We start from the raw sequence: 27,556 nt of genomic DNA on the forward strand, positions 1-27,556 counted from the left end.
GCATTCTCATCTCCCCCCCCCACCTTTTTTCCTCCTCATTTCAGCTGATCGCTCCGTACCCCCTCAAAATAACCTTCTCATTCATGCTGCTCTGCTGCTAGTCCGCTAAATCAATCAGATCTTTGAGAATTTTCATCTTGGTAGGTAAGTTATTTTTCGTCTCCCACAAGGATGTCAGGGATGCTTTTATGCTATCAACTTCACCATGGTTTTGGCTCACCTATATCCAAAAAGCAAAAATAAACACAATGCTGTCAGATGAAACAGCACAGGCAAAAATATGAGAATACCTAATGGAAGACAACACTTTGATTGAGACAGAGCAGGCAATGCAAACATCAGGAAATACTCTTCAGTAGTTTTGCCAATGTAGCTCTTTTCTTACACATAGTAATAACGCAAAATTCCATTGATCAGGATCTTTTCTCCATAAACATGGGTGTTTTGTCATGACAGGCGCAAACTGAGAAATGAGGCTAAATACAGAAAACCTAGTATTAACAGTCATCATTCAAACTTTGGTAAAAGTTTGTCATGTTTAACCTTCTGCACTTAAATATAGCTATTTTAAATATCTGCAGTTTCATTCAATCATTTTCTTCCGAAATGACTGTCTCGAAAGACCCAGTGTGGGCAAGTCAGAATATCGGTCTAAAAATATAGCTGGCACCATGAAACAGTTTTGAAAAGCAGTTAAGTATGCTTAGTTATGTGTTTGGTTAGCTTCCTCAGCCCTTTTTCCCTGAACAGTTCACAGTATTATTTCAAATATTACTAACCAAGCTTGACAACAATGTCAGGTTTCCAGCATATCACTTTCAGACAAAACAAAGTGAGAGGTGAGTTCTACAGGTAAATTTTAATGCAAGTCTTGAAAATTTGAGAAGATTCTGATGTTTTTCCCTTCCCAATACATGTGATTGCATTTATTTACATACATTTTTACCTTTTGCTATACGTTTGTATTATTTATTGCCAGTTACCCTTTTCATTCTTAAACAATAGCACAAATGGTTTATAGTCATGACACCTCAGAATAGCCTTGCTTGCCATTTACACAAAATCAAAAAAAATTAAGCCTAAATACTTTCTTTTTTAAAATCTTCTGGCAAGTTGGCATTTTCTCCTCATTTATTAATAGCTGTGCTTGGCAGAACACACCAAAGGTGCTGATACTCGTGACAAATCTAGATGAATTTCAAGTTAACTGACGGGAGAGAATTTTCTTCAGTTCTTCATTTGGCTCTTACTCATCCCAGGTATCTCCATATTTATTTACTTTAACTAAAGAAAAGAAAAAAAGTTAAAAAAATTTAACTGCAAAAGTTTATCTTGTACAGTGACAAAAAGTATGACAAAATGCATTATCGTTTAAAGTGGTGAGTGGGGAAAGCATTAGTCATAGCACAACAGACATCTAATTAAAGCTACTTTTGAATAAATGGGGAGAAGAGTTTGTTAATCATTATTCTTTAATGAATTAATATTCAGTCAAGAGGCCTACTGTGCTTATCCCTGCTCCACAGAATTTGTAATTACTTTGAAACAAATGTAACGTGGATGAAACAAAGACAATTGGAGGAAACAGGCAGGGAATGTTACAATAAATAATGTGGCTACATAATCTAGTTACGTGCACAATTGGATGGATTCAGGATAGTTAAAAACACGTTCAAAGACAAATAAACAAAATTCAGTAATCCCTACTAGGAAACTACTCAGCCATTATTATTTGGCCACTTCCTTTAGCATAGGAGTGAGTCAGAGAATAAAAAACCCAGGGTACTGGTCTTAACGGGTTTATTCAGGAGCATATCGTGTGTAACTGAACAATGACCAGAACGTGGAAAGATGCTCTCCCGAGAGCAAGCTGCAAAGCAGTCTGTAACTGACTGCCATCACTGACGGGGGAAGGCTGGATCTACACAATCCAGTAGGAACGCTGACACTAGTCAGCACCCCTTTATAAATCTACCTGCAGGTTAATTACTAAGCCCACTGTTTATTAATACCTATCTGCAGTAGAACCAGCAGAACAGAGCAGAATGTACAGTCCCTGTTTCAGTGAGATGTTAGCAAACTTAGCATAATGCTCTGACAAATCTCTTTTAAGCTGACTGATATTGCAGCGAGGCACAATGAGAAGCGCTCTCAAAGTACAATTTGACTTCCATTTCTATTAACAGTGGCAGCTGAGCAGGCTGCGCTCATTCCCTGGAAAATGGTCCTGTCCAGATCACTGTGCAGATGCATATATTTGTACGGCTACAAAGAAAGGAGAAGGCACCAGCAGATGGAAGTTAGGGCCTGCTTAAAACTGGTTTAAACATGGTTTGTTTTCCCTTATGTCTTTGCAACCGGGGGCAAAAACCACTGTCTCCTGTTTGCTAGTCCGGTTCCTACAACACAGAGATAGGAGGAGGAACAGAGGGACAATGACTCAGGACGTATGAATAGGCATACAGCAAGTAACATCTCCAGTGTGACACAAAAAGCTAAATCAGCTCTTAGACCGCAACATCACTAGAATCCTGGAACTGTAGATTTAAATGTACTTCCACTTGTAAAACGTTTCTGAACTTTTGTATCCCTCCTTACTCTTTTACCCTAAAAATACAAGAGATACTCCTACGTTTATTTACAAATCTCATGCACTGCTCAGTGTAGTTCTACTCTCAAAGCCTGAGTACCACCCTCCAACAGAACACAGAAATATAATAGGGTGCAATATTTGATCAACATTGTATAGAGGTCTTTTATAGACCTCAAATAACTAAAACCAAAATAATTCATGCATGTTCTTATTTCACAGCCACAAGGTTTGCCATGGAATATGGCAAGGTTTGCAAAATGTTGCTTAAGATTTCTGTGTACAGTTTTCAAGTGACATTTTAGCAGGCATAGTGGTGTTGGGTTGATCGTTGGACTTGATGATCTTAAAGGTCTTTTCCAACCTTAATGATTCTGTGATTTCTAGCCTTTCTATTTGTGGAGAAATATCTTGAAAAAGAAACGTGTAAATCAATGAAGTGTTAGCTGATGGAATTTAGAAGCAATCTTAAACTACAGTTTTCAGTAATTTTTTAACGTCTCACATGGCATAGTCACATGATAAGAGAAAACGGCTTTCATCCTTGAAATAACAGATTTAAATCATTACCTAATAATTGTTTATAATTTTTATTTCAAGACTGTGCAGATCTGTCTAAAGACAGATGATCTGGAGAAAGTAATTCACAAGCATGAAATAGATGGGACACTCTTAAGCAACGCTGTTGCCAAGCTTACTATTACAGCTTCAGAACTTTTTGCATTAATATACTATTCTACTTATTACCACCTGTTATGCCTAATAGGAGACATTAGCTATTCCTACAAATCTTGTAGCAACGTGATTGACAAGACTGGACACTGCATACAAACCCAAATGATTCAGGCTGATTAGTCCAACAGTGTGTTAAATGGTAAAACATTCCTCCTGGTAACATCATTTTCACCGATGTCACACTACATAAAAAGTTCTAGAGCAGCCAACTACGAACCGCTTCACTATCTACTTTTCAGAAAATTGATTAAGTAAAAAAGTTGACTGAATGGCATCTTATTCTTCAGGACATTGCATTCTTATTTTACTGTGTAAAGTTTTGTTTTTTACTGTGAAAACAAATCTCAATATTGCTGCCAAATACTGTTTCCTTCCTTTGAGTTTTAATGCAGAAAATAAGCCTCTACAAACAATGCCTCTATAGAAATCCTCTAATTCCACATGAAACAATTAATAAAAATAAATACCCCCCCTTCAAAACCATCAACCATGTGCTCTATTTTGAGAGAACAATGCTATCTAAAACATACACCCCCTTCCACTGCTAAAATGCCTCAGTACAGCTCTGTGCTCAGAGAATTCTTTGTTGAAAGAGGTTGCTCGATATATTCAATAAACCAAAAGTTATGAGATTTTCAGTCTGGCACCAAGCAATATGGCTGGAGAAGAGGAACTGGAGTGTGCTATTGGAAGATCGATATTTTTTGGAAAAAGAGTTAATTTGAAATATGAAACTACAGGCCACACCACATATGAAATACCTGCAGATACTGTAAAAATAAATTGCTAAAAGGGTAAGCAAAATTAAGCCTTGGGTTTGTAACCGTATTTAACATTATTGCCAATATTTGAATTTACTACATATTTCTGTAAATCAGTGTATTACCTTCCTTAACTGGTTTTTCCTGTGAAAACTTGCTTGGAGTTTCTGGCTTTGGTGGTAGCATTACCTCATACGTCTCTCTGTGTTTATTCCTTAATTCCTCATATGTGATGCCTTTTTTTTTACGACTTTCTTCTGGAATTGGAGCAGGATCTGAAAGCAAAACAAATGCCAAAAATACTAGAAATGGCATCCCACACCAAAACTTGGCTACAACCTATTCTAGAATGCCAGTTAATTACAGCTCAATCCCAAATGAAAAGGAGTATGACAGCTGCAATTCTAAATGCAACTGACAATGTATCTGGTCTTTAATTAATCCATTCCTTTTATCCTTTTCATTTTGTCAAGCTGCTTTGGAAGATTGGCAGTTAACTCCTTTTCTTCATTTTACCCAACGGAAATCCTAACAACCACGTGGTAGCTGATGCATAAAATAGTTCTGGTCACTCTATGTAAAATTTACGATAATCATACATTTGATACATCTATGATTCGGAAGAGAAATTTAGGTGAAGCTCAAGGGTTTGCCTTCAGGCTTTAAATTTTGCTTCAAAGAATTAGGACTACATCCACCATAAGTCACCTGGTAAACATTTTATCCTTTTATCTACATTTATAATGCAGAATCTTGGTTCTGTAATTAAGATTCTACCAACTATTGGTATTTGTGATGAAGAGTAATTACAATTTCCTCAACACTTTTACATCTGATACTTTTATGTAAGTAAAACTGAGTTGCATGAAAGGGCTTTTTTGTGAAATAAAACCTTTTCCACAAAGGAGTTAAAAAATCCAAACTAATACAAAGTACAAAACTGCATTTGACAGTGACTTCTTCCTTTGTGTACCAGAAAGACCTGAATTCAGGATCGTATGTTTCCCCTGCAGTAGCTGAGGACAGAGTTCATACTGGAAGGAGGGGAACAGCTGCACAGAACAGTACTTGAAAACCATTTTAGCTCTCTGTGAGAAAATCAGCTGTTCCTGGACAGAACACAATATGCATTCAGTTCTCAGAAGATTTAAATGTTTGTCCCATTATAAAAAACAGTTTAATGTCACTGAATTATGGCAGCATACAGTTACAGCACCCCTGTTGGTAAAAACAAAATAACCTCAGACAGGCTAGCAGACAAATGGTAGAAACTACAGTTTGTTTAGCACAGTGAAAGGATGGCATATTCACCTTAATTTCAGTTAAAAAGAACTTCAAGTCAGGCTGAATTTTTTTGCAGGTTTAGTTTCACAACAGAATAAACCTTGTAAGTTAATTTACGATCTTTACTTGCAATTAGAGCCACAAAACATGAAAAAGCCCTGAATTTAGTTTACAGCTAGAACACCAAATAATACATATTTTACCTTCAAGCTGTTTCCTTCAAAAGCACTATATTGTACCATGTATGTTTGCATGGGATGAAAATATATAGTTTAGTAAGAGAAGTATCTAAGAGAAAGGCAAGAGACACTGTACTCCAAACTTATAAATATTAAGACAAAACACACCTTCAACAGTGTAATCAGTAACTCCTGTAGGTGAGGATTCATTCAGGGAAGCACTGAATGGAACAGGTTCATAACTGGAGAGGGCTCTATCTGTTGAACTATAATCATCTGAATAGCTGGAAGAAAGTGGGAATCCAGCTCTTGGAGAAGAAGATTCAGTAAATGACTGAGAAGGCATGTCTGAAAATTCAGATTTCCGACTGGAACGGCTGAAAAATAATATAATTACACATTAAATACAGAAATACTAAAGTTAAAAATAGAACTATAAAAGTAACAATATATGCAGTCTCTTATTTTAAATGGTTTAGTTTCCAACACGAGAAACTTGCTGGAAACTTTAAAAAATATAAAAAAAAAAAGAAGAGGGGAAAAAAAAAAAAAAGGTGTTTTTCCCAACACTCTTCCCTTACTCCCAGAAACTTCTCTCATACCTGAAAATCTCTAGAACAGAACACAAGACAAAAGAGACAAAGTATTTTGCACTTTACAAGACAAAGATGACAATCCCTTCCCCCAGGGAGTCCTCAGACAGAAAAAACGCATCAGTCACAAATAGTACAGGGTGTGCCCATGTAACTAGTGGTAGCATGAACTAGTTACTTTAAAGGCCTTTTGGAAAGAATTTGCATTTTAAAACCCTTCATCATTAGAAGCTGCTGTAACTGAACAATACCAAACAACAGAAGAAAAGGAGAATGAATCTTGGGGAAATGAAATTATGAAGGTTTATTGAGTTGGTGAATTACTTATTCAGCAGAAACATTAATGAATTTTCTCTTAAGAGAGAAAGGTAAGATCATACAAAGAATACTCTGGAAGCTGATGCCTGATATTCTAAAGCATTCGCTACGTACTCGGAATGGTCCTGCAAACCACTCCGCAGCAACGAGTCTCTCTATCAAGAATGCCACCACTTGGTGCCACTAGAATGTCTCTGGAGTATTTACTCAATTTTTACTTTAAAATTCTGCTTAGCTTTGCTGTACTTTTAGTTTAATATGAAAACATTTGCAATTAGTCTTTGTTTTATTACATAATAAATAATAAACATACATAATAAACACAATCTCCTAATAAACATAAATAAATCTCATAACAAACATACAGAGCTAAGCCATTTTATTGCCTCGATTATATTTTTAAAGTACATGCAAACACAGCTTTAAAGAACTATCTAATCTTTTAGGTCCCTACCTATTTTTAACTGCAAATCAGAATTACCAAAATACATTAATTACTAGATGTATAATGACCATGAAAATGTAATGCTTTCAGTTGCTGGCTTAAAAGGGTAGTATGTATGGACAATAATGTTTAGATTAATCATTCAATCAGGGAAAAAAGTGGCATTTATGACTTAAGAAATAAAACAGATTTTACAGAGAGAAAAGAATGGGCCACTAAAGGTTGAAGGGCCTTACTGGTGCAGCAGATAATGGCATTTAAATGTAAACACAGTTAATGAATCATGACAATTTCTTACTAAAAACTGCAGGGCGGTGAAGGGACCAGTCCAGCTTCATTTCAGCTGAGTTTATACAGTAAATATATAAAGTGGCAATTCCTAAAATTATATTTGATGCCATAAAAATGTGAACGTTTCAGAACAAAGGTAAATCTTGCAGACATAGCTGTCATAAATCTAAATTTATAAACTAATTAATAATCAAGTCCTTTATAAACATTTAACAAATCTTAGCACATATATAGCAGGGCTACTCCTCACTGTCCAAACACTACTATCCCAGTTTTGAATCCAGGATTTAAGTGAGATATTCTGGAAGTAGTTTCCAATTAAAAATTACTTGAGGTAAAAAACATTCTGGAACAAAACAGGAAATAGTTTTTAAGAACCTGATGAGTTTCTCATATGTACAGCATAATGCTGTTACAGCTGTAAAGGACTTAAACAAACAGCAGTAAATTTGACCACCATGCTTCTTCCTGCACTGATGTTGTTTACTGAGCTCTTTCCTTTGATAAACACTGAAATCATTTCCACCTTCTTCCTACTTCAATCAAACTAAACTATGGGAAAAATTTCCAGAACATAACACTATTTTATTTCAGTCAACTTAGTTTACTTCTAAACTAAGTAGGCAACTTCTGCTGTCACACTACTGTAAGTAATTTCCATGGGAAAAAAACATTTAATTTACGAGGAATAAATTTTGCTTAGTAAAATGTTTCTTTTTCTACTCCTTAAAGCGATCAGTTGTATGCAAAGAGCTCAAAATGCATGTTTTATAGCTGGCCAACTGCCACAGATACAGCTTCCTGAAAGCGGTAGATTTGGGGTAATAGGGGAAAAGAGGGAATGTGCAGCTCTGAAGGTCTTTGAAAGCTGCAAATGTAGCCATGATCTGTTAGTGTTTAAAATGTCCTATTCAAGAATAAGTTTTAAATTTAAAAGAGAATTAAATTCTTACTTATGTGAACTATGCCTCTGAGCTTGTCGTAGAACATCTCCTATTGGGGAATCCTTCAGTTTCTTAAATTTCTCGCTACAGATTGGCAAGTAGGATATCTTTCCAGCCAGGTATCCACACATTCCAGCAACTTTTTTAAAAGAAAAAAAAGACAGTTTTATATGCTGTAGCATAACATTCAACACAGTTTTAAAATCATAATGTCAAATAAATTATACAGTATCTTGAATAAAAGAAAAAAACCCACCAGTTTAGATCTAAACCAAAACCATGCAGTAATCACCCCTCTGCTTCTTCCGCAAACAAAGGGTACTACAAACAAATGCAACAGCTGAACAGAGACATAGAGCAATGACCTGGACATTGCATGAGCAACAGATGATTTCAGCTACTACTTGAAAGGTGGCAAAACAAGGAAAATAATTACATCCAGTTTTCCCAAGGTCCAGAAATAACAATTAATTACCAAAGATGATAAACTAGTCAGTAATGAACAAAGGAGTGAATTCTGCTAATTTATTCCATCAGAACAGTCAGATCTTGAAAAGGCTTTCACTAGTATGAATAGAAGGCTAAATAAACTCAGTATTAGGCTCAGTATCTTCTGAAGAGGATTCGATGATATGCTTGCTGGAGGGCAAACAACTGAATTAGCTGAACCCTCTCAATCTCATGATAGTTAATTCTGGTCTTAAAACTGATGACTTCCATCACATAGCTCCAAGTTTTATGAGTGGGTCAGAGCATGAAGGTTTCAATGGCAATTCACAGTTTTGCTGTTGACTTTGCAGGAAAAAAGGCCTAGATCCTTCTTTCATATGCAGAGAGTATTTTCTAAATACAAAGACTAAAGACACTCAACTGTCTTTAAGTCAGGAAAAAGTTAATTACCAGTAACATTAATTCTCTGAGGTCCTCACACTACAGATTACATCGCCTGGGAATCAATATAGAAGGGGATTTTACGCTACCCTGCTGTACTGGTACTAAAATTATTATTCCTGTTCTAATGTCTGTATTTTCAAAAGAAGGTTAAAAATCCTTTTCCAAGGGAAAAGAGAAAAACAGCCACAACTATGAGTGAAGTTTACAAATGAAAAATGTAAGAGTTTACCTATTTAGCAGGTCAAAAACATTGGAAGACACCTCAAATGCTACAAATACATGCAAAGGGAAAAAATTACAAGCCCCTAAAAGGAAAAATGGCCCAACAAGAATTCGAACTAAGTATTTTGCAAATAAAGATAAGCAGCAAAGCTGATTAATCTTTGGCATAAATTACAAAGAGAAAGTCTCTTTTTCTTGAAGCCTTCCGGTCAAGAAAAATGGAGGCATCTCTCCGGAAGATGTTTTACCCAAAGTAATTACTGGCTAAAATATTTGGTTCCTCTTATTACAGAACTAACAGCCAGATGATCCACATTTTCAAAGTTAGCACATTAAATTAGATATTGTTGCTTTCTGCTTCTTCTGTATGTACTGTGACAAGACCTTAAAAAAGCTGATCAGAGATAGATAAGAGAGGCCAGGTCCCACTGCAGGCTAACATGAAGTAGGACATATGGATCTTGCCCTTCTTTGCCAAAGAGGACCAATAGCTCTGTGCTACGTCAAAGGGGATGCTGGCAATGTAGAGTATCAGTCATGACTAACTACAAGTTCCTTTAAATTGTCAGAGTGCCTAGAAGACTACTGAGAAAAGTTATGAGTAATTCCCACAGGCAGAAGAACATCCTGGAATCTGAAAAACCCTATCTAGAAGATGAAACACCTCTCAACTTCCAGATAAAACCAAGAGGGGCAAAGCAGAGAATGATGCAAGATAGAGAGTAAAAAAAACCTGACTCAACTATGTTAACTATAAAAGACCAATTACTGTAACCAGGCACAGATACTCTTCAGAATCAGAATCTAAAAACCACAAGCAACTCACACCATTATCAGAGACAGACTATTGGAATCCCTAGATGCAGCAGCAGTATGCTCAGATCAGTGACTCCAGGAAAGCAAGAACTGTCTTGAACTGTCTTACTGTTGTTTAACATCAGCTAGGTACGAGCTAGCAGCAGTGCCTGGAATTGCATACAGTTTTCTTTCAGAACTCATGGAGGAAAAAAACCCAACCCAAACCAAAACACAACTGCTTCCTTTAATGTGATTTCACTGTAGGAGGAATGTGCAGTTAAATTATGAGACATATTTGGACTTGTAAACTATGACCCTGGCAATAGTTTTCAGGAAGATCCTGTAGACAGTAGATGCGTCTGACCTAAACAATATGAGGATGAAACGAAAACTGCTTAACTCAGGCCTTTTATACTCCAACTAGGTCCCGGAAAAATCCCCATATTTAAAATGCACATAAATCACACAAAACAACTGAAAAACAACCAACACACACACTTTACAGAAAATTCTTTTAGAATAAAAGAGAAGTCCATATGCCTACCAGCATACATTTGAAAAGGAGAAGCCAGAAGTATTCTGTCTTATAACCTTAACATCAAGAATAGTTGGTGTGGTCCAGCTGCTCCTTATTTTTCCCGTGATGATGAACTTAGTTCTATTAAATAGGAGGAACGTGGCCCTTAACTAGAAATGTGTAGGAGCTATCAGGGAAATAGTAATTCTATTATTTATTAGAAATGTTTGTGTTATAACATTGTTTTGTTATATTTGTTATAACATCGTACATTCAAAGAAAGCCAGTAGAATTTAGCATAAACAAATGGCAGCCCTAGCCTCTCACATTCATTTATCTGCTTAAACAACACTTCCTTCACCACAAATCATGGGTTTTTATGCTCTTCCCACTGAAGTAAACTGTAAGAGTAAATGGCTGTATCTGGGCAGATTGGCAAGATGGCAACTTCCTGTTTTACTGTCATGTATTACATTGAAAAGGTTAATTTACTAATTTCTTTTTGATTATACTTAATCCAAAATCATTCACATGAAATTGCTGTTTTCCTACAATTGTACATACATAATGTCCAGGAAAAAAAGGCACTAAAATAGCCTGAATGGGACAACTGAGATGCCTGACTAAAGACCTTCAAATTAGGAAGGGAGGGGTGGGTGTACTCTGGCAAAGTAATTTAAAGTAAGCTTGTATAGTATCTATTTACATTGGGTTGGTTTTTTTTAATTATTACATTACACTTATCAAGCATATTTAAAATCTTGCAATTTTATGGAGAGCCTGTGAACAAAACTTGACCAAAATGTGCTGCACAAAGATGGTGAGTAAACAAAATGCTCTACCTCTTGATATTGAATAGGTTCTTGCAGGATGAGATGCTGTAGTCAAGAAACATAGCTAAAAAGTTGCTGACTGATCATTTACTACTATCTTCAGGCACCACTGTACCAACGTAAGCATTGATTCTGTGATTCTCTAAGTGCTGGATCCTCCACCTGAGACAGGGTAATCCTGGTTATACAATTTGGGGGATGAGAGGCTTAAGAGCAGCCCTGCGAAAGGAGAACTGGGGGTCTGGGTTGATGGCAAGTTGAATATGAGTCAACAGTGTGCTCTGGCAGCCAAGAGGGCCAGCCGTGTCCTGGGGCGCATCAAGCACAGCATAGCGAACCGGTCGAGGGAGGTGATTGTCCCACTCTACACTGCACTGGTATGGCCCCACGTCTGAGTACTGTGTGCAGGTTTGGGCACCTCAATGTAAGAAGGACATCAAACTATTAAAGTGTGTCCAGACAAGGGCGACCAAGATGGTGAAAGGTCTCAAGAGCAAGACTCTCAAAGGCAAGAGGAGTGGCTGAGGTCACTTGGTTTGTTCAGCTTGGAGAAGAGAAGGCTGAGGGGTTACCTCATCACAGTCTATACCTTCCACAAGGCGGGCAGCGGAAGGGGAGGTGCTGATCTCTTCTCTCTGGTGACCAGCAACAGAACACAAGGAAATGGAATAAAGCTGCATCAGGGGAAGTTCACACTGGACATTAGGAAAAGGTTCTTCACTGAGAGGGTGGTCAGTCACTGGAACAGGCTGCTCAGGGAAGTGGTCATGGCACCAAGCCTGTCAGAGTTCAAGGAGCGTCTGCACGATGCTCTTAGTCATATGGTTTAGTTTTAGGTAGTCCTGGAAGGAGCAGGGAGTTGGACTCAACAATCCTTATGGGTCCCTTCCAACCTGAGATATTCTATGATCCTAGAGTGGAGTCACAGTGAATCACCCAGCTAGTCTCATGGGAATTACATCTGCATAACAGACTCCAGAACCCAAGGCATGAATACAAGCTGAATTTATATGTGGCTTTTACTTACATGCAACTTTCGTAAAAGAGCCAAATCTTGAGCTGTCTCTTAGAACACCTGAAAATGAGGATCAAAGTAATTACTAGTAAGTTATTAAGAATTAAGCTGAAAACCAATCAACTGTAGTTATGTTTGTAGGTTAGTTTGTAGTTATGTTTGGAGGTAGCAGGTTACTCTTTTACATTTAACGTTGAAGAGAATTCAAGAAAACCTAACAGCTGAATTCCCCAGAAAATTACAAAGATCTAAGAATTACCTCTTTAATCGTATCACACACACCATTACTACACACTACAGAATATATTATCTCAGTGATCATGAAACATTGCATTTGTCAGACAATGTGAATTTGTTAAAATGAATTTGATTTAAAGTTTTGCTCCTTCTTTAGTTTTAGGAACTGCAAGTCATGTAGCTGAAGAGTCTGAACTTCTTTTAAATGCAAGTAGATTAGACATTATTATAGTAACTTTATTAACAGCAGAAATGTATTTCATCTGAGCAAATCCAAATCAACACAAAGTATGTTTACACTTTACCTTTCCTAATTAAGAAACTAGTAGCAAGCATGCTCACTGCAGCCAAAGGAAAAGCTGTGAAGAAGAAGAAAAGTTGCTTAAAATATTATTTTCAGTATTTTCAACCACATTTAACAAAATATGCAATAATATGAGAGTTGCTAGGCCTTACTAAGCTCATTTGTATAAGAATATAAGTATATATAATTAACAAGCTGTATATAAATTACAAAACATTCTCAATTCCAGTTAAGACCTACTACCAATTATGCAGTACTGGTTAATGAGTCATCCTGTCTTCATTAGACTTCACGCTTCCTAAAATACAAAAGCCAATGCCAGATCGGATAAAGCTCTAAGGACAAGAGTCCAGGTCTAGCTACAACTGCAACAGCATCAAGATGCAGAACTTTAGATGACAGAAGCATACACAGTTCTTTAGTATGGAAGGCAAATTACATAGAGGCCAGTGCCCTTCCAAATTTTTGATAACCAAAGGTCTTGATTTTGTTTTAACATAAGATCTTCGGAAAAAATCTAACTCTTATAGAGATATAAACTACATTGATTAAAATTAGGTAACCTGGTTTATTCACCTGCAAATTAAAGAACAAGGGCAACTTTTTCTGTAGCTTACGGATCAAACTATACAACTCGGGGTAGGGTGAGGAACACAGAGAAGACAACAAACATTGCCTATTGCAATCAGCTTAACAGTTCATGTTGATTTTTATCATATTGAAAGAGTTCAGGTGGCAGGAAGCATTTGAAGATGGCAAGAAACAAAAGGAATGCTTATTTCAAGCAATGATAATTATGATATTGGGAGGATAAACATTGAAACTATTCGTAAAGACCATCACACCTACACAAGATACGGTGACACTGAAATATGACAGAAGACTAAAGTTAATTACATTAAAGATTTAGATGGGTCACAATGAAATTACATTTTAAGCAAGTCTGAAATGTAGATGTTACAAAAAGGCTCAATGACTTTAACTTTGCCTAGGGGAGAAATTTTTGCAAGAGCACTAGATGTTTATAGTGTTTAGATGCACACAATCTGCTAATTAATTCCGTATTGGAAGATAAATGCTATTTTTTACCATTTGGACAGCACAGTATTAAAATATACCTTGCAAACTAAGGGCTTATTCTTTCACAAATTCTGACAGGTCTAAACCAGGTTAGGAGTCCAACCAGCATTTTAGGGTAAATATGACTGGATATCACTTGTAAGAAAAAGTATTGGCTCCTTGGTTCACAAGCAAGATTACAATAACACTTCAAACTAGAGAATAAAATCTTCCAATCTATAAAAGATTAAAATCCTGATGTTTTTAGAGATTCTAGAGCTAGATTTTTTAAAATTTAGAGTTCTAGATTTTCTGAGATCTAGAAAAGGAGTACAGATTTGAAGGTAAATTATAAGACCAAAAAAAAAAAAAAAGCAAGGGTGGGATGTGGTTTTTAAAAAAAAAAAAAAAATCCAAAACATCTTATTACAGGGGACTTCAGTCTAACCCTTAGAGGTCTGAAATGATTTATAGGCCCAATGCAAATATTCTGGGCAGCAAAGACAAGTTATGCACTTAAGTGGAAACAGCTTGCTAGTATGTGATCATACATATGACATAAAATGGTGACTAGAAATTAAAAGAATAACAGGTAAATGAAAATTTGGTTCATACAAATCATACAAATCAGAAAATATCAATGCTTTTCACTGCTATGGGCAAAAAGTACTTTTCCTGCTTCAGGAACAGAATAAATCCTAGGAAAAATGGAAAGCTGATATATCAACAGCACATAATTAAGGATGGGAATGTAACGTACCATAGTCAAAATAGCTTTATGGGGAAAAAATCATATTGACCTGGTTTGATGTTATTAGCGGGACTAAAAGTGCAAAGGGTAAAACTGTAGATTGTAATGTGAATTTTTACAGTATTAGAATTTATATTATATGATAATGTGATTTAAAATTAGTAATACCAGTAAAGCATGTATGAAACTGAATTATGAAGTAACTAGCAAGCATTTCTGAAATAGAAGCTGTCAATAGAAACTACCGCAAAACAGAGAGGGTTTGTAAAACTGGTAAAAAGTTCTTTCATTGGCTACAGCATGAAATTTGAACAAACAAACTGAAAATACACAAATTTATAGTAATATCTGTGAATAACAAGAACAGATAAAATAAGAAATGAGGATGTCAGGGCATCAGGCTGTCACAGGCAGCCCATACATCTTGCAAAGGGGTATTCAAATAATATGTATGTAATACAGCGAATGCAACAATCTAGACATGTGTAATGCAGAACAATGAAACAAAGAACTAGAAAATAGTGACGGGCTTTAGGCTCCTCCAGTGAGATAAGAGCAAAGCACACAATTCCTGAAAAAAATCTCTCAGTTACTGTTGTAGCTCCCTAAAGTGAAATTACTAAAGAAACTAATTTGGGGCTTCTCAACAATACCTTCATGTTGTTTCTTCAGTCTCTGTATAAAGATGAACAGGGCAGTAAATTACATTGCCAATGAAGAACTCGCAGCAGAACCCCTCAAAAAGAACAAACAACTCTCTCCCCTCTTGTCTTCCAGGAAAGGGATTATCAATAAGCCATAACCAATCGTCATCTTACTACTAATGAACCTGACTCTTTTAACTTACAAAAATATAAGGAAAATAGCTAGATTTTAGCAAACAAACTGAAGGTTTCCAGGTATCTGAGTAAAAGTGGAAGAGGAGAATGCCAAAGCAATGGAGAAAGATAAAGCAGAACTTTGAACTGTTAATTCAAAATCACAACACCTTAGAAGTTGCCCCTGAAAGTACTGGCTGCCAGGAGAAATCAGAGCTCCAGTGTGCTAAATTTAGCAAATCAGCTGCTAAATTCTTCATCCGCCCTGGTTTCTGCTAAGCCGTCTATCAGCATCATGGAGTAATCTACTAGTGTGTGATAAAATAGTGGGTAACAATAGCATCAGAAGGCTTGGTCAAACCTCTTGACCAGCTGTATAAAAACCAGGTATGTCTTGAACCTTTGGATTACAGAAACAATGTTAAGAAATAATACCACCAATTTTCAATATTTTGTGAAAAATACCCCAACATAACCTTGACATTTCAAACAAATTAAGATGAGACACAAAGTATTCTGTGAAAACAATGCAAATTTGTTATTCCTGTATACTAGCTGTAGTACAGAACTCATTACTGACTGCAGAATCATGCTTGAGAATCCTAATTTTCTGTTTACAAAGAAATAATCCCAAATGTCTGGCCATGCACAGATACAGACATTTTCTCAAAAAATTGAGCTGAGCCACTACTGAGCCATACATTGTTCTCTTCACAAGTCTTCAAATATGAAAGCATCTTGTTGTAAAGCATAAACCTTAGAAAATATTTTGCACCTTTTACAAAATTCCTGTCCTGCAAACTCTTAAGAAATGTAAATCCTATATGGATCAACATTTCCTGGGATGCAATTTTAGACCATGTGAGGCTTTTTAAGGAACCACTGCGATATATTGACCCGGGCCTTTCTTCCTTAGTGCCTCAGAAAACAACAAAAACTAAAGATGGAAGAAGAGCAAGCCAAGTTTTCCAGCACACTGAACTCACCTCTATACCGGGCACTCTCTTCAGCACATTCCTTGAGAAGCCTTCTTTCCTCCTCTGTCGGCACATAAGGCTTAGGTAATTCCCTCTTTCATTAGGGAAATAAATTAGAAAAGAATGAGCAAAAGAAAGGTTTGGGGAGATTTTTCAATAAAAAATTTTGTCTAACTTTCACACTTTGTAGTGCCTGTACTTTCATACAGCTATACTCAGGGAACTGGTGCCTTTTGCCTATAGACATCACATGAAATATATCATTAAAAAGTTCCAATACTTCTGCAAAACACATGAGAAAGCAGAAAATATTTTGAGCACACTCAAATCCCAACTCAGCCCACTCCTTTTTCTTCAGAAAAGCCTGCTTTGTTTCTTGCAACCAGCCTTCTGAACTGTTGAATACTGACAGCTCATTAAATCCTTTTTTTAAATATCTGTCAGGGTTTTAGCTACACAGTGCGTGCTGTCCATTTACGCGCACATATTTAGTAAAAGCTGTCCACCTGTTTTGCCAGCAGGTAAGAAGTTTCTACCAGAGGTGCGTGACCCTCTCCGGTCGTGAAAGGCGTGCGACCGGGCACCCTGCCAGATCGCCGAATGGGAGAAGGGCAGATGTGAGAAGGCCGCCGGTACCGGGAAGAACACCTCCTGCCGGGACCCTCCCCGCCCCACGAAAGGCCGCCGGAAAGGCCTCAAGGGCACCGTCCCTGCGCCTCCGCAGGCCGCCCGGGAGCTGACGGCAGGGGCGGGTGAGGGGCTGACAGGAAACCTCCACTCCTCGGCCCGCGGAGGGTGTGTACAGGCCCTGAGCCCGCCGCCTCCCCCTCAGCAGGAACAACCCCAAGTGCCTCCGAGCTCCCGCATAGCTCTCGCATTTTCCCACAGGCAGCGCCGCCGAGCGAACGACAGTACCTCGGCCGGATCACCGACCTCCCCGCTGCCAGGACCCTGCCCGGCCTCCATGGCGGGGAGGGCAGTGCGAACGACTGCTGACCCGGAAGCCGATGCGATGCTGTTCGCCGCTCTTGACTCCGTGCGCATGCGTGGAGGCGGCAGCGGGGCAGCCGCCGGGGCGGGGCCGGATACCGGTGTCGTTAGGCCTCAGGGCTCTCGCTCAGGGCTCGCTTGGGCGGGTCTTATCATAAGCTCCCAACCCGCGCTCCACGGCGCTTCCAGTGTGTAGAAAGCCGGCGGAGAGGCTCTGCGGGCGGCCCTCAGGGTAGGCTGTGAGGGACGCGGTGCTGCCAGAACGCCGTTGTTGGTGACCTCAGGGCTGTGGCCAAGGGCTGTGTGTTTATTCGGGTTCAGCAGTGATGTTTCCTCGCTGGGAAAGTCGAGTGAGTGCAGTGGAGGGGCCTAGAGTTAACAGCTGAGGCTCAGAGCATTCATTTCAATCGAGAACGTTTCCTTCCTGTGCTTTATCTTGTTTCCTGCCTGCTTAGAGAATGCCACCCTCTAATGCATTTGGGCGTAGGCACTGCTTCAGAAGTGGTGCATCCCTTTAAAGGTAATCCTTACGTGGTTGGTTTTGTTTTGCACAGCGTTAATACATGCGTTAGTGCTTCTTGGCTTTGTAACTGGCTTGCTGGTTTTGATATAGTAACAAAAAGCTTTTGTCCATGCCTAGCTTGAACGTTAGGTATGTTGCCAATAGGGACATTAACAAGTTGCTAAGGATAAATGGCCAGAATTGACTAAAAAGAAAGGATGGTTGTTACCTGAAAAAGAGTCCTTTGAATTAGGACCAAGCAAGGACCTGGTGGGCAACTGTCTGAAAGTGGTAGAGATTGTGTTGAAGTATTAAAAGGAGTCTGTGTGCTTGCCTCTAGCTAATACTGTTGAAATGGCAGCATTAGTGGATGCTTGCAGTTTATCACAAATCAGAAAAAACTGAGGAAAAAATATAAAGATGTTTCTGATAGTGCAATGTATTCTGTGGCGTTTCCTTATAAACACTCAGTACTGTGGCTTGAATTTGCTGTATCCTGATCTGCCTCTACTTGCCTGGAATGCACCACTCCCTTTTTTCAGCCTTTCCTGGAGCGAGCCATTGTCTCTTCACCCTGGAATGCAAGTGAAGAGGCCTAAATTGCTACTGTCTGATGGCTGTATGAAAAAGAAAAAAGGCCATGCCTGAAGATAGGAGAGGGAAGGTTTCAGAGACTGCGAGTGTCTGAAATTAGTAGAGAATGCAACTCTAAAATGAACACTGCAAGCATGTGAAAGACTTAGGATAAATGGACCAAGGAGTGTGTGTAAAGTAATAGGTTTGGCTGCCTGGAGTGGCCAGCTGCACCAAGCAAGCTGTGGAGGAGATGTGTTCCTGAGTATTGGATGCTTGAAATAAGCTGCGAGGATAGAACCAGAAACTATGTATTACGGTGTTCTTAATTCATAGCTTTCATCATACAATAAAGTAGTTCCTAACTTCCATGAGATGGCTCTGCCTGATAACATAGATTACTTCCAAATTGCATCTGCCAATCACCTGGGCCTGCCCTAACGAAGCACTCTGCAATACATGGACATCAATTATGCTAATTATTAATCGGAAAGCAAAAGATTTTGGCCTCATCAGCTCATGATAGCTGTATTTATGGAACTATAGTATACTTATTAAGGCAATTTCTTTCATGCTTCTTCCCCCTTGTCTTTCAGTGTATTCTAAGCAAAGAATAACATGGTTTGTTAGAGTATGCTTTTTTTGTAGGGTAGGAAGTGTTTATGGACAGCACCTTCATGGAACTTCAGTGAGGAGGAAATGGATATTAGTCTCCTTCATTGAAGAAAATGATGACTCTGAGGTGTTGTTTTGCCTCCCTGCTGTAAAACTAGTAGTTATCCATTCAGTTTCCTCACTTCACCATCGCGAAGTCCTTTAGACTTCCAATGGGAAACAAAGAATTAAAATCATGCAGCAAACCAGAGAGTTTATCTTCCTTCCAAAAATCTTGCCTAATGTAGTCTGCTTCTGAGATACTTAAAAAGTTTCACCTGGTTACATATATCCATTTTTTGGTTCAAAACTGTAGTTGTAGGGCGATACTCAGCATAGATGGTAGAGCATATCCACATCCTTGGCACTTTGTTCTCCGTCCTTAAGCCTTTTTTTTTTTTTTTAAGTTCACCCAAAGAAAGAAATCTTAACAAGGATGCTCTTTTTGACATCTGGTCTACTTCTACCACTTCCTTTATACTCATGTCATCCTTCTTGCACATATTGAAAACTTGAGTTTAAAATCGGTGATGGTATGATCAAGTCCTGATGCATTACGTAAAAGCTTGTCCTCAGGCAAGGTTTAAGTCTAGCTTTTTAACCCCCTTCTGTAAATCCAGAATCCTCTTGAATACTATTTTGCTTGCCTTCTCCTTTAACAGGTGCCATTATCCAATATGATGTTTTTGTTTAAAAAAATCTATGCACTAGAGTAGTCCTTTAGAGATGACAAGTTAATGTTATTTCTTGGGGAGTTTTCAGTTGTTTCTTTTAATGATGTGTACAATGACAGTTTGATGTTTCAGCAACTGTTTTCTAATTGCTGCTTTGTGTGTTCTTTAAACACGTACAATCTAAAAAACTGATAGATTATTTGTAAGGAGGAATAGCATAAAGGTACATATTTTTGCACTGCCTCAGGATTCAGGAAAATTCTTTTTAGGTGTATTACAACTCACTTATCTGTGACTCTCAACTTTTTATCTTTTACGACTTAGTATCATCCAAGAGCGAGGAAAATATCTGAGATTCAAAATACTGTAATACTGCATCTTTATATTTAACCTTCAGAAATTTGAAATTACTTCTTTTGGAGGACATGCCTCAAAGAAGGAAATAGGAAAACTTGAGCAAAAGTAAGATTCTCTTAAAATGACCTGATTACTTATGTAACAAGAAGTTGGTAGGTGTGAAAATCAGATGGTTTCCAATTGTGGTACTTTGCAAAACAAAGTCACTGGCGAATATTCAGAACTCTTGAAGCTGGAGCTCAGGAATTAATCGGGTGAGTTGTGGGTAGACTGTCAAGTGGTTTAAAAGCCTACCTTCTGGATAAATTCTTCTTCATCCCCATGTTCAACAGTTAGTGACAGGCTTTACACTGCAAAACAAAGAGTTGGCTTAACAAGTAAGTTAGTTTTACAATATTCCATAAGACATAACTGAAACAAGTAGATGTGTAAAAGAGTTGCAGTATGTGCTGGTCTGGTAAGGGAAGTCGCCAAAAGAAGTACTGGAAGGTGATGTGCTCGAGTACATAGCTGGAATGATGACTTTGCTGCTGCTGCTGTTTTTTGCTTGGCGCTTTGAACTAAAGAGTAAAACACAACAGCTGAGAGCTGCTGATTCTTCAATGGCTGCTGAGAGTTAACAGGACTGTATTTGGAAAAATCACTGTCTTCCTAATGAAGAAATAACAGCGCTTCATACCAAAAAAAGACCATTGTTGTAAGTACTACAACTGGTGGCAAACAAAGAATCAGTTATTTGCCTGAAGCATTGTGGCACATCAGCAAGAACCAAGAGTGGGTGTCTTTGTGGAGTCAATGCTCGAAGCCTCAATTAGTAAGGACTTTACCCACACTGATAATAATTACTACTACTAATAACTGGTACTGTAATGTACTTTGAAAAGTACTTTTCAAGTTAACTAATCCTTCAGGCTATTTTGTAAAGCAGGCAGGTAACAGAATCTGGGTTCTGAAAGTGGTATGATTGTGCATCCTATAAAATTCATGTGTGCAGTGTTAAATACCAATGGTCTGATTTTTCACTGATGGCGAGGTTCAGCCGCTCCTGTTTCAATTATGCGGCAGTATATGTATTTATTGGGAAGATCAGGCTTAGCTCCTAACTTGGGATAACTTCAAAATCAGAAGAAACTTGTAACCTATTTTGCTTCAACCAATTGTCTAAAACTGTGGACAACACTGGTACCAATGAATCCTGTTTTTCTTGTTAGGTGTTCTCATACCTAACATTTAGACAATAGTTAAAATGGAATAAAAAATATCCATTCACAAATTTCTGAAATCTACAGGAAAGAGTCAATCTGAAATACTCTTCTCATCTACCAGTCTATCATTATTTCTTTTTCCTCTCTTGCTTTCTTGTTCCTATTGGTTTCTCCAAGTTGATGTACATTGTCTGTCTCAAGGGTATGCAGCACATGGACATGAGTAGTTGGGCACGGAGGGACCTTTTACTCCAAAGAAACTAGAATTGTACAAAGCATGTAATAGAACTTGGAGCTTTTCTTTACAAAGGTTGGCAACTGTTGTGCTGGCGCATTCATTGTTTGTAAAAAGCATACTTTTTACTCAGTTCTGTTTTTGTTGGATATGCTTATTATAGTACTGTACTTGCAAGACAGGCTTATATTTGACAGTGGAAAAATGGTGACTTCAGGATTCTTTCTCATAATGTTTTGCAGATCCGGTGTTATTTTATCATGCTTGACATGTGGGTGTTTTTCCTTCCCCCCCCCCTTTTGAAGCCTGGAAGTTTTGAGGCACTTCAACAGAAAGTATAGTTCCTTTCTAACCACTTAACAGCAACATACCAATGTTAATATTTTTTTATTACTCCCAAAGCTTTGCATTGTTTAGAAATACATTGTTACACCTGTTGCATTGCTGAAATCCTGGCGCCTCCCAGTATCAGATGAATTTTCTGCGGATGATGCTGTGAATTATGTCATGACTCTTGCCTTTCCCTCCGTGCCGCTTATTACCATAGACCTCCCAGGTGGGTGCCTATGGGAAGTACGTAAAATGCAAGCGACATCCCCGTGACGCGAGCGGCCGAAGCGTTCTGCGCGCTGTGGGGGGCTGCTGGAGCCTTCCCCGGGCCTCCGGCCTGACCCTGCCCCTGCCCCATAGCCTTCGACGGACCCAGGCTGCTTCTGCGGGGGAAGCCCAGCCGTTCGCCGTGGTAGAACAACGTGAATAATTCCTGGAAAAAAGGCGATGGCTTTTGTGAAGCTGGCCGAGACACAAGTATTTGCCCTTATTCGCTGGGGGAAAAGGGCGTTATTTTTCGACGGGCGCGAGCGCGGCTGTGCGGAGTGCCTTCATGGCAGCGGCGGTGACCTGCAGGGCCTCGCCGCCTCCTTCGCGAGGAAACTTCCCCGCTGCGTGCCCGGAAGGCCATTGTATTCCCGGCTACCTTGGCGATACCGGCCTTGTTAATTGTTTTTAACGACAGCGATCGATCCCGCTCTCGCCGGTGGCGCAGTGCCTTCCTTTGGGCCGCTGGTGGCCGTACCTGTCCCGTCAGCGTCTGAGGCCGCCCTACCTGCTGGGTGAGACCACCGGCCAGCGCGGAGCCCCTGGAGGCCGGGGCGCTCCCCTCTGCGGACGAGCTGCCCGGGCGGGAGTTCCTCCGCTGTCCCTCACCCGCCGGGGGAGGGGGAACGGCGCCTCAGAGTGCTGCCATGGACGGGCTGGCCGGCACGCGGAACTGGCTGCCGCCTCGGCCTATCGCAGCCGCAGGAAGCTGGCGGGCGCCACTAATCGGAGGCTCGGCTCCCTCCTCGCGGCCTTGTGATTGGACGAGGCGTCAGGCGGTGGCAGAGGCGGGGCCGGCAGGGTGGGCTGGACGCTCGGGAGCCAACGGGGAGGTGGCGGGGGGGCGGTCCCGAGTGAATGCTGCGCGCCTGCCCCAGTGAGCGTCGGTTCCTGGTGGAGAGGCGCGTGCCAATGGGGAGGCGGGGGGGGCGGGAGGGACGAGCCGGGCCGTCGAGTTACCGGAGGAGAGAGGCGGTGTCGGGATAAAGCCGGCGGGCGATGTTAGCGGCGCGACTCGCTCACCGGCTCCCACCAGAGTCGTCCTGAAGGGGACCGTAGCCGCGCTGAGGCGGCGGCGCCCAAGGCTGTAGCGGGAGGCAGCGCTTCTACCGGCGGGATAGGTGAGGCGGCGGTGGAGCTGGGACCCAGTCGTTGGCCGGGGGAGGGGGGGACATACACGTCCACTTGCTCCAACGGAAACGAGACCCGCGGGGGGATGTTGCGCCGCGCGCGGCCCCCGCCGCTGTCCCGATCCCGGCCCCGGCCCGCGCCGCTTTGTTTACGGCGAGGAGGCGAGGGCAGCGTGCCGCCGGGCGGCCCTGCCCGCCGCCGCGGGGAGACGTGGGGAGGGGTCGCCTCACGGCCGCCTCCCCGCCTGACTGGGTCTCCGGCCCGCCTACTCTGAGGGGACCGAGCCGCCCCCGGCCCCCTCCGCGGCCCGCGCCCCGTCTTCCTCCCGCTCTCCCTCTTCCGCCCCTTGCTCCCCGGCCCCGCCCGCGCAACGCGGCCGGCTGCGGGCTGGGTGCCCGGCCTCCCCCTCCCGGCGCGGCCGGCGGCCCCCCGAAGCCCCCGGGTTGGGCGCGGCGCTTGCACAAGCCCCCGCGGGCCGAGCGGAAAGCAGCAGCCGCCGCCGCTGGGCTCCTCCCGCACCCGTCCGACTGGCTCCGGTCGTCCCCCGCGGCAGCGGGGCCGCGCAGCCGCCAGCCCATGGCGCTCCGTGGCTGCCGCGGCAGCCACCCCCGCGGGGGACGGCGGGGCCGGGCGTGCGCCAGGCCGGCGGGGAATGGCGGGACGGAGCGGGGAGGGTGGCACGGAGCCGGGCTTTGTTCCCGGCCCCGCCCCGCCGCCGCCGCCGGGGGGTGCCCGGGGGCTGCGCGGGCGCGGCGGGGCTTCGGCGGAGAAACACGCGTCCCGGCTCCGGGGGAATGGGCGGCGCCGCCTCTGCCGCCCGCCCCGCCGCTGGCCGCGCTCCCCCGGCGCTGCGTGGGACTCGCTTCGACATCCTCAGCGTCACAGTGGGACGCGAGTGTGTAAAGCCGCGCCGAAGGAGTCACGTAGAGATTAATTTTTACAGTCTCACATAGAAGTTGCCACTGTGGCTGTGACTATTGTAGGGGCTTAACTAGTTTTTCTTCCCCTTCGCTTTCATATAGATCTACTTCCAGTATTTTGGGGATGTGATAATTTTTGTTGACTGTAACGGTGCTCAGCTGCTCAGTGAACAATTCAGTTAGTGTCTTAACCAGAAATCACTGGTCCAGCAATCAGCATAGCTCCAGGTAAAGCATCCTAAGGAATCACAGGGAAAAGATAACCTGCCCCCCAACAACCAAAACAAAGCCACCAAAAACCAAACACCCCAAGAAACTCAAAGTACCTTAGTGGTCACTCGTACCAAATGAGTTGCAAAAGCAGTTTGCTAACACGGTTTTAAGGAATGGTAAGACAATCTTGAGACAAGGTAGCAAGAGTGTAACCTGGACTTCCTTCAGAATTACAAATCTGAAATGTGCCTTAGGAAGGAGATATACTAAAGCAGAAAGCAAGTTCTTCTTTACTCTGATGTGCACTGCACATCTCCCAGGCTTCGACTTTGTATAGTGAGAAAGACTTAAGATGGTAAGCCACCTTCATTCATGTAAATGCAGACCAGAAAGAGGTTTATGAGCTATTGAGGGAGTAGGTGAAGAGACCTGCACATGGGCAGGAACAAGCAATATGGAGCATATAGAGTACTGTGATAAAGAAAGTGATTTGCTGATTGTGGGTTGAGTGAAGAGTGAAATTAATTGTAGTTACTTAAGAAGTATTTCTTAATAGTAGGCTGTTTTGGTCACTTTGCTTCTGTGTTGTTACTGTCATGTTGAGGATATGCCCCTAATACTTCAGAATCTCTGTGGAAGATTGTTGAGCAATTGCTGGGAAACCACACACCGATTCTTATCTTGTGACACTATCGCAGGAAGGAAACAAACCCCTCTGTAAAAATTGTGTTGCAGGTTTAGTAAGTGAAGTACTGAAAAATGAGAGCAACATACTCTCTGTCAAAGCTTCCTTTATCTGTGGTTTTTAGAGGCCCTTAGTGGTACTCGATAGTGGTTGTTGTCAGTAGACAACGGACTTCCCTGGGCAAATTGCTGTTGTGAATGGCTCCTTATTTATATTCCAAAATGGATTTGGTTAAAGCCTGTGCTGACTTCTCTCTGGAAGTGGTTTCCCTGGAGTGGAGAGGTGGTATGTTGTTTTGGGATGTTGTAGAAAACTGTTGCTGAACTTCATTTCAAAAGAAAAGTTGTTTAAATTCTGCTGTGGGGTTAGTTAAGGTAAAGTTGAAATATTCCACTAGTTCTGTTTCTGTTTGGCTGGCCTAGGCAAACCGAAGCACGGTGATAGCTGGTTCTTATGTAATAGCATAGTACCTTCGAGGAGGGAAGTTGGAGGGTTGTAAGGCTGTAAGGCAAAAAGTAGAACTGTTCTGTTTTTCATGTTACTGTATTAACGCTTTCCAGTGTTGTCCTGCTGGGCCTCAACAGCTCAGGAGTGGTCCTCGCATGTTTTTTTTCACTGTGTTTGTGTCTCTAATTTTGGGGGGTAAAATTAATTGGTATTGCTTAAAGTTTTTGCTAATACAGTTGAGAACACACTGTCTGTATTTACTTTTTCTAAGAACTTAAGAAGATTATAATTACACACCCCCCGCCACAGTGGGTATGCATCAAGAAAAACAACATGGAAAACAGCATGTTCTGCAGTAGGAGTTGCCTATTTTATATCTAGTTTTGTATTTCAGGGAGTTTTATCTTGTCCGTCTTGTCTAGTGATGGCTACTTCATTATTGCACAAAGGACTAAATGACAGTTTTTTCTTTTTTTGTCCCAGTTCCTTAAGAGGCGTCTAGGCAAACTTTTTGCTTCAGTGTACTCTCATAACACAGAACATGGGCATATAATATGCTCCTTCTGGCTTAGAGAGCTGTGAGCTTGTAGCAATTTTTGTCTATATTTAAGCCATAGCTTAACAGTAACCATAGATATTATGCAAATAATAATGTGAGAGGAAGGTGCTTTATGCACACATGAGTTGTGTGAGTTACTGTGAGAAAAATGAGGATAATAGTTAGGGGTTTGTGAACCCATAACTGTAGTTGTTGGCCTGCATTGCCTTACTCGTAGGAAATGCAAGGTAGCTTATCCACTAGTGGGAGGGTGGCTGGCCTAGTGCACAGCCTAGCTATGGTTTACTGCTTTGTACTGCTTCTGCACGCTGACACCCAAACAACTTTGAACTTTTATGACACTTCTATCTGTGATAATCCTCCCAGAATGACTATGGGCTGGAGAAGAAGTGTTGCAATGTCAGAAGGTTTTAGGATTTAGCGTTGTTCTTGTCCGGTCTCACTCCAAATCCCAGTGAACTCCAGTAATAGATGTTACCCTGACTGACTCAGCTAGGATTGCTTTTGCCTTTATTTAAATAGCAGTTCTTTCTAGTATTTAGCTCACACATCCTCAGTATTTGACAGTTTATTTTCTAAGTATCTCTGTACTGCCATATAGCACTGTTTCTTCTAAGGCTTGTGTTGTCTTTCCTTCCCTCCCCTCCCCCAAGTCTATTATAATCCCTAATTCCCTCTGACACGAACACCTCCCAGGAAGAATGACAGAATACAGTCCCAGATAGCAAGTGTCCAATACCATCACTGGAAGTTATCAGAAAGGAATAAATCCTCTCAAGCTAGTTGAACAATAGTGTCTGGTCTTGATGTGGCTTCAGTTTTGAGGGATTTTTGTGTTTATCCCTAGTTTTTCCTGGTGATTTATGTTTGCATGTGAAAATGGAAGAAGAAAAATTATTTTGTAAAAAATGGACTTCTAAAGTTGAGTTTGAGGTTCTCTGAAATGTCTAAATATTCAGTCTGTATGATAGCCTAGTGCCCAGAAGCTGTTACTATAAACGTTGTGGTTTTAATGATTTGTTCTTTACATGTGTATTCTTGCCCTTGTCAATGTAAATTGTTTTCTGCAGTTAGTGACGATAGACAAAGCTGATCTGCGTGGAGTTTGCACAGATCTCTGCACGGGAGGACCTTTCTTCCGCCATTCCACTTGCTGCTTTGGCAGGTGGTCTGTACGAGTGTGAGTGAACTGTATTTTTTCACATCTGGGGCTGGATTAGTCTAAAATAGCTGGCTTTTCAGCAGAGTC

General features: G+C 41.0%; 1 protein-coding gene across 1 annotated transcript; it reads right to left on the bottom strand.

Moving 5' to 3' along the window:
• Window positions 1–1,246: 1,246 nt before the first annotated feature.
• Window positions 1,247–17,531, bottom strand: LOC309405014 (OCIA domain-containing protein 1-like; the record flags this gene model as incomplete). Its single annotated transcript, XM_081999688.1, has 8 exons — window positions 1,247–1,284; window positions 4,212–4,361; window positions 5,718–5,926; window positions 8,150–8,279; window positions 12,432–12,479; window positions 12,962–13,015; window positions 16,575–16,659; window positions 17,481–17,531. 8 exons carry the CDS (start codon window positions 17,529–17,531, stop codon window positions 1,247–1,249), a joined length of 765 nt encoding a protein of 254 aa, XP_081855814.1.
• Between the last annotated feature and the right edge of the window lie 10,025 nt (window positions 17,532–27,556).

The sequence above is a fragment of the Phaethon aethereus genome (assembly GCF_964289735.1).
Source record: "Phaethon aethereus genome assembly, chromosome: 4".
In the NCBI taxonomy this organism is placed as follows: domain Eukaryota; kingdom Metazoa; phylum Chordata; class Aves; order Phaethontiformes; family Phaethontidae; genus Phaethon; species Phaethon aethereus.